The sequence below is a fragment of the Apodemus sylvaticus genome, chromosome 13 (assembly GCF_947179515.1).
Source record: "Apodemus sylvaticus chromosome 13, mApoSyl1.1, whole genome shotgun sequence".
Taxonomy (NCBI): Eukaryota; Metazoa; Chordata; class Mammalia; order Rodentia; family Muridae; genus Apodemus; species Apodemus sylvaticus.
The window spans coordinates 66834319-66848173 of NC_067484.1; the positions used below are offsets into that span (position 1 = coordinate 66834319).

Consider the following 13855-nt stretch of genomic DNA (forward strand, 5'->3'; position numbering starts at 1 on the left):
GGGCGCTGCAGCAGAGAGCTGGCCCTTGGCAGGAAAGTGCCATGTTCTACAGAGGCAGCCACTCACCTCCATCAAAGGACACTATCTCCTCCCCTTGCTGCTCTCTGCTCTTTCCTCTCAGAGCCACACAGGGAACAGAATCAGCAAGCCATCGGCCAGTCCACCTTGGCTACTGCCCTTGCACGGATGGCAGACTGTGCCAGCGGCTTTGGCTCTCAGGTTGCTGGTTATGAAGTACTTATAAGTGGTGACTGGAGCTACCACCTTAATAAGACCTGGGACCACCACGTGAGATAATGCTTATGAGAGCACCACCCTCTGAAGAGTGGCTGACCCGACACGCCCATGGCACTTCCTGGTGGCTCAGCCCCGATGTGCCAACTTCTCAAGGCCTCCCCTCCCGCCCCCAGTCTGGCTGCAGACAATCAGCCATGTGTACTTACTCCCTTCACTCTGGCTGTCTTTGTTGGAGTTGTAGACCTGAAAAATAGAAATAGAAATTTACTTTGTGCCAGCCCAAAGACTCACTGCAGAAAACCCAAAGATGGAAGGCAATTTCTGCTCCCTGCCCCCCCCCATAAGAACCCCCTCAGTAATGGCTTACTCTCCAGCATGCACTTAGCTGTTCTCAGATAAGCGTGGATCAGAACCACCTGTGGAACACTATAGTGTGTGGGTAGTGTGGTAGTATTGGGTTCTCTCATCTTTTTGAAATGGCAAATAAACTGATTTGTTTATATACATCAGAAGAAGAGAATTCAAAGTTACAGATCATTAAGCATTAACAGCACACAAGACAATGTCCTCAGCATTTCACAGAAATGATCTCCATCTATACCTCAGCCATACTTGGCAAGAGCACTTGCTACCACTGTTCTACAGCTGGAAAATGTGAGGTGAAATGAGGTTTCACAGCTGGTTGATGGCAAAGGGACATTATACAGTTGAGTGCTGACGCTGGGGGTGAGGCCAGTCCCCGTTTAATCTGTATGTAGACTTTAGAATTTTATAGTGAGAAGCTATCACATTTACAACACTTCTTAAACAGTTGATAAAACTCATCTAAGAGTCTGATGGTAAGAAGGGAAATTTTTCACTATAGAGAAGACAGTGACATACTGCAAAAATCAACAAGCTGTTCTGTAAAGGTCAAGATGGTAAACAGTGAATAGTGAAAAGCACCAAAAGGTACCTAAATATCAGGAGAGAAAACAAGTTCTTACAAAATTAAAAATGCAACTTTTTTGCAAGAAAAACTGTCTTAAAAGCAGAAAAAATATTCTTTGCCTATGCTGCAAAGGGCAGCTGGCATTCTGCTTCTCTGGGATCCAATGACAGGTTTCTATCACTTGTCAATTGCAAAAATGATTCTGTAAATATCAAATGTGGCCCATAATCTACATAAAAGCCAAGGGTGGGCTGGGCTTGGCTGCAGGCCCTGGACCACCACCTATTCCTGAAGTGCTGCTGCTATAATGAGAAGCAGAGTGAAACCTCTACCTAAGAAAACAATCCCAGGGCCAAATCTGCACGCCTGTGCAGGTATGGAACAGCCTGGAAGGAAGCCGGCATCGGCATCATAACTTAAATATCTACTTATCTATTCAACCCTCCTGGGGGATGCTGATGGTCACTCTCAGCTGGGAAACACGTGCTTAAACCCTAAAAGAACTAAGCCAAGTGTTTCTGAAAACTTAGCACTAAACCCCGGAAGATGAGTTTTCCACTAAGGAATGTAAAGGAATGGCTAGTCAAGGGTGGGGCAATGTGCTCAGGTGGGCCACAGCTGGCCTTTCCTTCTCTGAGCCTTCATGGCTCTGACCAGGAGTTGCCCGAGAATGTCAAGCCCCACATCTGAGAGGTCATCCTGTTTTATTATATATCATGTATATGATCATATTTATTCTCTATAGAAGACTGAAGCCACTTAAAGATCAGAGGACAAGCATAAGAGGAACTGCAGAGCTTGGAGGATGCTCTGGTGCCTCAGTCACCACCAGCGCGCACACAAGGCCAAGAGACAAAACATCACAAGAATGGCTTTGACCTGAACTCAGAAATGGGGGTGATTACAGCTGCTTGGCATATGCCTCCCCTGCCTGCCATGAACAGGCAGTGAAATTATTATGTCAAGAGGAACAGACTGCCACAGTTCAAGACAAATGAGGGTGCTTTGGCCCGTGTTTCTGCTAAAAAGAATGGCTCAACCTTCACAGACTTTGGAAAAGACAAAACCCCACAAAGTCTAGGTAAAGCCCACTATGGAGACTGTGCTGACTCCTATCTGCAACAATGCTGCAGGCGGCTCTCTGAGCAGTGTCCATCACTGGGATAAACAAAGTGTCTGGACTGCATCAGCATTTACTAATGGATCTTCAAGGCACTGTACAAAGGTGACAGAGTGACTTGGAGAACAGCAGGGACTCTAGGTAGCCAAATGCCATGTCCTTTGGCTTCGATGACTTTGATTCAAGCGGTTATCAAATAAGGGACACTCGGTATTGAAACTTCTCCAGTCCTCTGCAATTCTTTTGCTTGTGTTAACAAATGCAACAGCTGGGCAGTGATTTAGGTGCCACGGATAAAGACGGGCAGTCTCTAGGAGCTCTGCTCACCTGGAATTTTGCTAACAATAAAAAAGACAAATTTACAAATATGATTCCTTCAAATATTGACAAGTGTAATGGAATTCCGCAAAGGAGGCATTGTGGGTCTGGTAAGACCACAATGGATACCTGGAGAGAAAATATCTCCATGAGTTTAGAAGATAGAAGAGGAAGGTCTAGGTACTCATGTCCAGCAAGTGCTGTCTTACAAGGAGGAAGGACAGTGTGGTTGGCAACCACCACAAGCCATACAACCCTGAGGACTAAGGACAAGGCTGTGAGGGACAGCCAGGTCCCACCAGGGCCTTGCTCAGGGACTGAAATGGCAGCGGCCCATCACAACTGCACTCAATAACCTTGGAAAGCTGAGTAAGGGCAACACAGGAGGAGGCGGTATTTTGGCAAATTTGTTTGTTTTTCCTTCCAGCCTGCCTTGATCACTGCATTTCTCCAATTCAATCTGAACAGTCTATCCAAGAGAAACGTGTTCAGATTGTAAAAGCAAAATCCAAAAGGAATAGTGAAACTCGGCGCTTTCAGTTCTCTTTAATTAAGAGGCAAAACCATGCCAAATTACTTTCCTTCCAGGTTTCCTGAGTCTCAAGAGACCCCTGCCTGGACCGCCCAAGCATGCTGAGTTATAGAGGTGTGATCAATGAGGCCAACACACCCGACGCTTGTGCTAGCCCATCCTCCAAGGCTATGCCATTAATCTCTGTCTGGTCTGGGTAAATGAGCCAAAGACAATGGGTTTTGAAATAAGGCTAACAACCAATCCTGCCAGGACTATGTGATCACATGACCCAACAAGGTAGACCAGGGCAGGCAGCAACTCCACAATAGATAATAGCTTGAGAACAGCACTATACAATGGCTTTACATTCCAAGCAGTTACAAAGTCCCCATCATGACAGCATCCAATGCTTGAAAGGCCAAATGGATTAGCTTTAGTGTCACTATCACTCTACATGTATGGAACCTGATGGCAACAATGATGATGACAATGACAATGATAATAAAGCTAATGTGATATCAAGGGTAGCCAGAACAAGTGAGTCATAAGAACAATAATTTACTGTTGAGTCAGAGAGAAGATGAAACTGGGAATGCTCTTGAGATCCCAGCCTGATATAACCACCGCCCGCCCATGCGTCCCACTGGCGGCTAACATGGAACTGACACTGCATGTCCTCTCAGAACCAGAGAACTCCCATCTGTGATAATCACTATGCCGGCAAAGCAGGATTTTCTCACAGACACAGGGCCCTGCAGGTGCCTGCATCCTTACCCAGAAACTACAATGGGGGAGCAATTTAATAAATCACAAGATGCAGAAAGCCTTTGTATGCTTTCTCTGCAACAAATGTGATTTGGCAATAGATTTTCTAAACTGCTGAGCCAATTCAATCTACATGTCCCCAGAGAATTTTTATAAAATACACACACTGCCATTTGGATTCCCAGAATTTTTCTATGGGTAACCTTTTGGTACCATTATCTTATCTAAGCCATATTGAGAAAGCACAGGCAGGTACTTCTTTTAAAATATATAAGTGGGCCATCAGCAGTGGAACCAAGGCGACACAGGGTCCAGTTAGGCCCTGCGCCCACGACCACTGACCTTCGCTGACCAGCCGGGCGGCAAGCAACTGCGGTTCTGCGGAGCCTTTCGCTGCACGGAAGCCACTTCAGAACTCGGCTGCCCGCCAGTCAGGAGAGACTCACCGCCATCTTGATCCCGGGCTCCAGAGATCAGTCAGACTGAGGTACACAAACATAATCCTAGGCCCAACACCGCAGGGGTCTGAGCCAGACGGGCGTTGGCCTGCACCCAGGCCCTGGGCTGTTCGAGTGGCCATCGGGGCGCCAACCCAGCCAGGAGTTTTTTTTTTGCCCCGGCCGGTGCACGCGCCGCCATTTTGCCTACAGGAGCCAGAGTGCTCGGGAGGGCAGAGACTGCTAACAAGCGTAGCCTGAGGCTAACAAAACGGGGGTCTAGGCCCCAAAAGGCACAGGACTGACCCCAAGAACTGGGCGGCTTGGTGGGCCATCTGTGTGTCAACCAGCCCAGGAGGTTATTAGCACAACAGACTCTCCCGGTGCTTTCGCGGAGCGCGGACGCGCACGCCCGCCATCCGGGTCACCTGGCGGACCCAAATAACAGACATAGCCCTAGGGGAACTTTGCTCGGACCTTGGCCTCCCAGGCGTTTGCCTGGACTCAGGGCCCAGGCGACAAGGCTAACCTAGTGTGCGCCAGCCCGGTTGGGGAAATCGGCTGCCCAGCGGAGTGAGCGGAGCACAGGGGAGGTCACAGCAACATTCACCTTCGGAGCTCCCTGGGGGTGCACACGGGTTCCACCTGGTCCACAGACACAATCTGGGGCAAGGCCTCAGGCAGAAGCCCCCAGCTCAAATCTCTCCGCTTCAGATCAGCCTGGGTGGCCGCCACATCTCCAGGTCCCTCAAGAGGCTAGTGGGGGCTTCCGGGCGGCCAGCTGGGAAAAGTCGGTGTGCTCCGATAAATCCTGCGGGCCCCAGCGGGAGCCTTCAGGTGCCTGCTTTGGGATCTGAACAGCCTGGAAAACAGCACCCTGTCTATAGGCAGTGCAGAGTGTAAGCTGTGCACCAGAGGCCAACGGGGAAGGGGCAGCTTGCACTGGTGAGTCCAGCACTGACAAGACCAAGTAACACCAGTGAGAGCTAGATGGCAAAAGGCAAACGCAGAAACGTCACTAACAGAAATCAAGGCAATATGGCAACATCTGAACCAAATTCTCCTCTACCAGCAAGTCCTGGATACCCCATCACACCAGTAAAACAAGATTTGGATTTAAAATCACTGGTCATGATGCTGGTACAGGAACACATGAAGGTCATTGAGGAGAAAATGGATCAAAAGTTAGAAGCCCTTGCAAGGGAAACACAAAAATCATTGAAAGAAATCCAGGAGAATACAAAAGCCAACAAGGAGGAAATGCAAAAAACACTTAAAGAAATACAGGAGAACTTTGCTCAACAGGCTGAGGTCATGAAAGACGAAACACAAAAATCTCTTAAAGAAATACAGGAGAACTTTGGTCAACAGGCTGAGCTCATGAAAGAGGAAACACAAAAATCTCTTAAAGAATTACAGGAAAACACAAACATGCAAGGGAAGGAGCTAAGCAAAACCATCCAGGATCTAAAATCAGAAGTAGAAACAACTAAGAAAACTCAAAGGGAGACAACTTTGGAGATAGAAAGCCTTGGGAAGAAATCAGGGGACAGAGATGCAAATATCAACAACAGAATACAAGAGATAGAAGAAAGAATCTCAGATGCTGAAGATTCCATAGAAACCATGGACTCAACAGTTAAAGAAAATGCAAAGTGCAAAAAGCTTGTAACCCAAAATATCCAGGAAATCCAGGACACAATGAGAAGACCAAACCTAAGGATTATAGGCATAGATGAGAGTGAAGATTTACAACTTAAAGGGCCAGCAAATATCTTCAATAAAATTATGGAAGAAAACTTCCCTAACCTAAAGAGAGAGATGCCCATGAATATACAAGAAGCCTACAGAACTCCAAACAGACTGGACCAGAACAGAAATACTTCCCGTCACATAATAATCAAAACACCAAATGTTCTAAACAAAGAAAGAATACTAAAGGCAGTAAGAGAAAAAGGCCAAGTAACATATAAAGGAAGACCTATCAGAATCACAGCAGACTTTTCACCTGAGACTATGAAGGCTAGAAGGTCCTGGGCAGATCTCATGCAGACTCTAAGAGAACACAAATGCCAACCAAAACTACTATATCCAGCAAAACTCTCAATCACCATAGATGGAGAAACTAAGATATTCCACGACAAAACCAAGTTCACCCAATATCTATCCACAAACCCAGCCCTAAAAAGGATAATAGGAGGACAACACCAATACAAGGAGGGAAACTCCACCCTGAAAAAAGCAAGATAGTAACCTTTCATCAAACCCAAATAAGTTAAGCAATCAAATTTAAAAAATAACGTCAAAAATGATAGGAAGTAACAATCACTATTCCTTAATATCTCTTAACATCAATGGACTCAATGCCCCAATAAAAAGACACAGACTAACTGACTGGATACGTAAACAGGACCCTACATTTTGCTGCTTACAGGAAACACACCTAAGGGTCAAAGACAAACACTACCTTAGAGTAAAAGGCTGGAAGACAATTTTACAAGCAAATGGTCTCAGGAAACAAGCTGGAGTAGCCATTTTAATATCAGATAAAATTGACTTTCAACCCAAAGTCATCAAAAGAGACTCTGAGGGACACTTCTTGCTGGTCAAAGGAAAAATACAACAAGAAGAACTCTCAATCCTGAACATCTATGCTCCAAATGCAAGGGCACCCTCTTTCATAAAAGAAACTTTATTAAAACTCAAAGCACACATTGCACCTAACACAATAATTGTTGGTGACTTCAACACTGCACTTTCCTCAATGGACCGATCAGGAAAACAGAAACTAAACAAGGACACAATGAAACTAATTGAAGCTTTGGACCAATTAGATTTAACTGATATATATAGAACATTCTATCCTAAAACAAAAGAATATACCTTTTTTTCAGCACCTCATGGTACCTTCTCCAAAATCGACCATATAATTGGTCACAAGACAGACCTCAACAAATATAAAAAGATAGAACTAATCCCATGCCTCCTATCTGATCACTATGGAATAAAAGTGGTCTTCAATAGCAACAGAAACAACAGAAAACCCACAAACACGTGGAGATTGAACAATACTCTACTCAATGACACCTTGGTCAAGGAAGAAATAAAGAAAGAAATTAAAGACTTTTTAGAACACAATGAAAATGAAAACACAACATACCCAAATCTATGGGACACAATGAAAGCAGTGCTAAGAGGAAAACTCATAGCCCTGAGTGCCTCCAAAAAGAAAATGGAGAGAGCATACATTACCAACTTAATGACACACCTGAAAGCCCTAGAACAAAAAGAAGCTATTTCACCCAGGAGGAGTAGAAGGCAGGAAATCATCAAACTCAGGGCCGAAATCAATCAAGTAGAAACAAAGAGAACCATACAAAAAATCAACAAAACTAGGAGCTGGTTCTTTGAGAAAATCAACAAGATAGATAAACCCTTAGCCAGACTGACCAAAGGGCACAGAGAAAGTATCCAAATTAACAAACTTAGAAATGAAAAGGGAGACATAACAACGGAAACTGAGGAAATCCAAAAAATCATCAGATCCTACTACAAGAGCCTGTACTCAACACAACTGGAGAATCTGGAGGAAATGGACAATTTCCTTGACAGATACCAAATACCAAAATTAAATCAGGACCAACTAGACCATCTAAACAGTCCCATAAAGCCTAAAGAAATAGAAGGAGTCATAGAAAGTCTTCCAACCAAAAAAAGCACAGGACCAGATGGTTTCAGTGCAGAATTCTACCAGACCTTCAAAGAAGAGTTAACACCAATACTCTTCAAACTATTCCACAAAATAGAAACAGAAGGAACACTACCCAATTCCTTCTACGAAGCCACAATTACGCTGATACCAAAGCCACACAAAGATCCAACAAAGAAAGAGAACTTCAGACCAATTTCCCTTATGAACATCGATGCAAAAATACTCAACAAAATTCTTGCCAACCGAATCCAAGAACACATCAAAACGATCATCCACCATGATCAAGTAGGCTTTATCCCTGGAATGCAGGGTTGGTTCAATATACGGAAATCCATCAATACAATCCACTACATAAACAAACTCAAAGAACAAAATCATATGGTCATTTCATTGGATGCTGAAAAAGCATTTGACAAAATTCAGCATCCTTTCATGCTTAAAGTCTTGGAGAGAACAGGAATTCAAGGCCCATACCTAAACATAGTAAAAGCAATATACAGCAAACCGGTAGCCAGCATCAAACTAAACGGAGAGAAACTTGAAGCAATCCCACTGAAATCAGGGACCAGACAAGGCTGCCCCCTTTCTCCTTATCTTTTCAATATTGTACTTGAGGTACTAGCTCGGGCAATTCGACAACATAAGGAGGTCAAAGGGATACAAATTGGAAAGGAGGAAGTCAAACTATCATTATTTGCAGACGACATGATCGTCTACCTAAGTGACCCAAAGAACTCCACTAGAGAGCTCCTACAGCTGATAAACAACTTCAGCAAAGTGGCAGGTTATAAAGTCAACTCAAGCAAATCAGTGGCCTTCCTATACTCAAAGGATAAGCAGGCTGAGAAAGAAATTAGGGAAATGACCCCCTTCACAATAGCCACAAACAGTATAAAGTATCTTGGGGTGACTCTTACCAAACATGCGAAAGATCTGTATGGCAAGAACTTCAAGACTCTGAAGAAGGAAATGGAAGAAGACCTCAAAAAATGGGAAAACCTCCCATGCTCATGGATCGGTAGAATCAATATAGTTAAAATGGCCATTTTGCCTAAAGCACTATACAGATTCAATGCAATACCCATCAAAATCCCAACTCAATTCTTCACAGAGTTAGAAAGAGCAATTATCAAATTCATCTGGAACAACAAAAAACCCAGGATAGCTAAAACTATTCTCAGCAACAAAAGGAAATCTGGGGGAATCAGTATCCCTGACCTCAAGCAATACTACAGAGCAATAGTGTTAAAAACTGCATGGTATTGGTACAGTGACAGGCAGGAGGATCAATGGAACAGGATTGAAGATCCAGAAATGAACCCACACACCTATGGCCACTTGATCCTCGACAAAGAGGCTGAAAACATCCAATGGAAAAAAGATAGCCTTTTCAACAAATGGTGCTGGTTCAACTGGAGGTCAGCATGCAGAAGAATGCGAATTGATCCATCCTTGTCTCCTTGTACTAAGCTCAAATCCAAATGGATCAAGGACCTCCACATAAAGCCAGACACTCTGAAGCTAATAGAAAAGAAACTGGGGAAGACCCTTGAGGACATCGGTACAGGGAGAAAGTTTCTGAACAGAACACCAATAGCGTATGCTCTAAGAGCAAGAATTGACAAATGGGACCTCATAAGGTTACAGAGTTTCTGTAAGGCAAAGGACACCGTCAAGAGGACAGATCGGCAACCAACAAATTGGGAAAAGATCTTCACCAATCCTACATCAGATAGAGGGTTAATATCCAATATATATAAAGAACTCAAGAAGTTAGACTCCAGAAAACCGAACAACCCTATTAAAAAATGGGGTACAGAGTTAAACAAAGAATTCTCACCTGAAGAACTTCGGATGGCGGAGAAGCATCTTAAAAAATGCTCCACTTCATTAGTCATTAGGGAAATGCAAATCAAAACAACCCTAAGATTTCATCTTACACCAGTCAGAATGGCTAAGATTAAAAATTCAGGAGACAGCAGGTGTTGGAGAGGGTGCGGAGAAAGAGGAACACTCCTCCACTGCTGGTGGGGTTGCAAATTGGTACAACCACTCTGGAAAGCAGTCTGGCGGTTCCTCCGAAAACTGGGCACCTCACTTCCAGAAGATCCTGCTATACCACTCCTGGGCATATACCCAGAGGATTCCCCACCATGTAATAAGGATACATGCTCTACTATGTTCATAGCAGCCCTATTTATAATTGCCAGATGCTGGAAAGAACCCAGGTATCCCTCAACAGAAGAGTGGATACAAAAAATGTGGTATATCTACACAATGGAGTACTATTCAGCCATTAGAAACAATGAATTCATGAAATTCTTAGGCAAATGGATGGAGCTGGAGAACATCATACTAAGTGAGGTAACCCAGACTCAAAAGGTGAATCATGGTATGCACTCACTAATAAGTGGTTATTAACCTAGAAAACTGGAATACCCAAAACATAATCCACACATCAAATGAGATACAAGAAGAAAGCAGGAGTGGTCCCTGGTTCTGGAAAGACTCAGTGAAACAGTATTTGGCAAAACCAGAACGGGGAACTGGGAAGGGGTGGGAGGGAGGACAGGGGAAGAGAAGGGGGCTTACGGGACTTTCGGGGAGTGGGGGGGGGCTAGAAAAGGGGAAATCATTTGAAATGTAAATAAATTATATCAAATAAAAAAAAAGACAAAAAAAAAAAAAAAAAAAAAAAAAAAAAAAAAAAAAAAAAAAAAAAAAAAAAAAAAAAAAAAAAAAAAAATATATAAGTGAAGGCATATGCAAAATAGCCATTTGATGAGCCAATCTGACTTTGGCTGCATTAGCACTTGGCCACACCTTTCAGAACAAACTCTACACAAATGAAGGCATTAGAGAAATAGGCTCATAGGCAAACTTATCTAAAACTATTGTTTTGACCAACATGGTCAACTAACCTGGACCCCTGGGGGCTATCAGAGACTGAGTCAGCAACTGAAGAGCACACACAGGCTGGACCTAGGCCTCCGGCACACATAGGGCAGATGTGCAGCTCAGTCTCCATGTGGGTGTGCCAACAACAGCAGCAGAGGCTGTTTCTAAAGCTGTTTCCTGTTTGTAGAAGCTGTTCCCCAAATGGGCTTCCTTAACTGGCCTCAGTGGGAGAGGATGTGCTTAACACTATGGAGACTTGACCTACTAGGGTAGGGGGATATCCAGGAGAAGGAGAGGGGGATAAAGGGAGGCAGTCTGTGAGGGGAACCAGATGAGGGAACAACAGACAGGATGGTAAGTGAATAAATAAATAATGAAAAAAACAATTAAAATATGTATTTTATTATGGGAAAACCCTGTTGTTTGTACATGAACAAAACTGTTTTACCTAAATTTTAAACTCAGCTCCAAACTCTGATTCTCTAAGATATGTGAGCTCACCCCGCCTTCCTGTTCCCTGATATACCATTGTGGGGACATAATACAAGGTATGAGTTAACATCTTTGAACAGTGCTCAGGAGGGTTCTGTATCACTGGACATCGTGTGTGGCTGAGACATGCTTCCTCTGTACTCCGCTAGAACTGTTGATCCTTCTGCTTCACGTCCTGAATACTATGGTTACAGGTATGCACGCCCACATCTGCCCTTGCTTGAACTTGCACTTCTGTGTCATTTGCCCCTCAGTGGTAACGAGATCACAGTAATCTGTTGCAGTTCAAACTCTAGCTTTACCATTTGCACACATATCACTATATCTTCGTAGGCCTCAGTCTTGTTATCTGTAAACGGGGAATACTAGAGGACAGAGAGGACCTGTGTTCAATTCCAATTCACCACACCCACTATGTTGGCTCACAATGTTTGTAAATCCAGTTCCAGGGGATCTAAGACCCTCTTCTGACCTCTACAGGCACCAGGCATGCATTTGGTACACAGACAAACATGCAGGCAAAGTATTGATGCACATAAAATAAAAAAAAATAAAAGAATTTTTGGAGGTGAATACTAATCTTAACAACCTCTTAGGGGTTTATGAGAATTTACTGAAATAATGACTGAAGAATACTTTACCCAAAGAATACAAGTTTGATTGAGCTCAGAGCCTTCTACAAAGGGAGCTGTCAGCACAAGCACAGCCATTACTCGCAAACATGAACCGTCTTTTCTAAGAGTGAAGTTATCACTTACAGGGTAAATGGCTAAGGACGGGGTGCAGTTTGAGTTACCTAGTGGTACCGATCTTGTAAGCAATGTTATACACCTAACATTCACTACTTAAAAAATGAAGAGAAAGACCATCCAAGGCCAACTTTTAAAGGAACTATTCTTAATTCTTTTATACAACTTTCCAAATTAAAAAACCACCACCCACCATCATTTTTATAACTCCACACGATTAAATGGCAGGTCCTGTAGTCAGCATTTGCATGTGCTGATGTACTTCATCCTTGAGCACATGGGGAGCCACCACTGAAGCTACTGCCCAGACTCACACAGGCTCCTTACCATCCTGAGCTAATACAGCCAGTAAGTTACAGAACCAGAATGAAGCAGGCCGGCCTTCTACACAAAAGTGGACACTTAGTCAGCCTTAACATCTATGCTCAGTCAAGCTTGGCAACTAGCTTGGAGATTAATAAAGGGGTGGGGCTAGTTGGTAATTAGAATGCCAGCAGAGTGGCCATTATGTAAACACACATTTTCCACCCATTTAAACACAACAGTAATTTTACAAACTTCCAATTAGTACAAATATGGCAATAAATAATGAAAGCCACAACCAACCTGAGACCATCTAGGATGCCCTTCCCTCCAAAAAAAATCCTTCCTAAAAATTATAAGTACACAGAGAAAGCTGGCCAGCAATGGCAAGAGGAAGATACAGAGTGATTCTCAGCAGAGCGATTGAACACAGACCACTTTAGAGACTTGTATGTCGCCCTTGAGAAGTGACCAGTCAGGCTCCCTGCATTTGTGGGATGCTACCCGTGCAATCCCATAAAGACAGGAATTGTTTGAGGTAGGGACACCTCTCTGCACAGGGGTGGCCACATGGAGAAATGCCTGAAGCAGGAGTAGACAAGACCTGTTTGAGCAACTTAGAATAAAGAAGGATGACTCGCTACTAGAAAAGACAGCTTAGAAATGGAAAGTTTTTGTGCCCCATTCCCATCACAAAGATGCCTCTCATTTCTTCAGACTGAGTGACAGACAAGCTCAAAAAGCAAAAGGAACTGGCTCTTGCTTCTCTTCCATTCCTCAGTGGGCAACCTACCCTTGCTTGACGTTTCCATCCCAGAGCTACAGTATTGCACTCGCTGTCTCAGGGAGGCTCTCTCAAAAGTCAAGCCAATAAAAACATATTTGACAGTACTTTGCAAGAATCTGACCCTGGACAAACATCAAATCCCAGCTCTTGCCCAGCAGAGCTACACATAAATAGGGCTCAGGAGCTAGCATGCAGCAGGCTACTCAAAAGCATCGATTAGGAAGGTAGGTTTTAAGTGCAAGGAGTGAAAAAAAAATGATTTTCTCTCCTAATCCCTGTGTTAGAGTTGATGAGGACAGAGTTGTGTCAAGACCTAAAAAGTAAGCCAGGTCTACCATTTCCTGGGGACTGTGTCTCATTCTTCTGGAAAATTATTTAGGAATCTTTACTTGATAGGGAAATGTAAATATAGAACTCCGTACTTAGTACAAGAAAATAAAAAAACAGCTTTTTCTTATTTGACTTAACTCAAAATTATCAAACTCCCTTCCAAAGCTATTTACTCTCTATGGCCCATTGCTTCATGTTGGCTCTGTATCCTGCAGGTGACAAAGGCAACAGAGGGTTGTAGAGTCCAGAGGGCCACTGGGGA

General features: G+C 43.7%; 1 protein-coding gene across 2 annotated transcripts in view; it reads right to left on the reverse strand.

The window, feature by feature from the left end:
* The window catches only part of Arhgap26 (Rho GTPase activating protein 26), a 390006-nt gene that overhangs the window by 175271 nt on the left and 200880 nt on the right, over positions 1–13855 (reverse strand). For both annotated transcript variants that reach the window (XM_052155156.1, XM_052155157.1), the window contains exon 12: positions 444–480. In XM_052155156.1, the coding sequence (XP_052011116.1) occupies positions 444–480 (37 nt within the window). The remainder of the gene's footprint in view (positions 1–443; positions 481–13855) is intronic.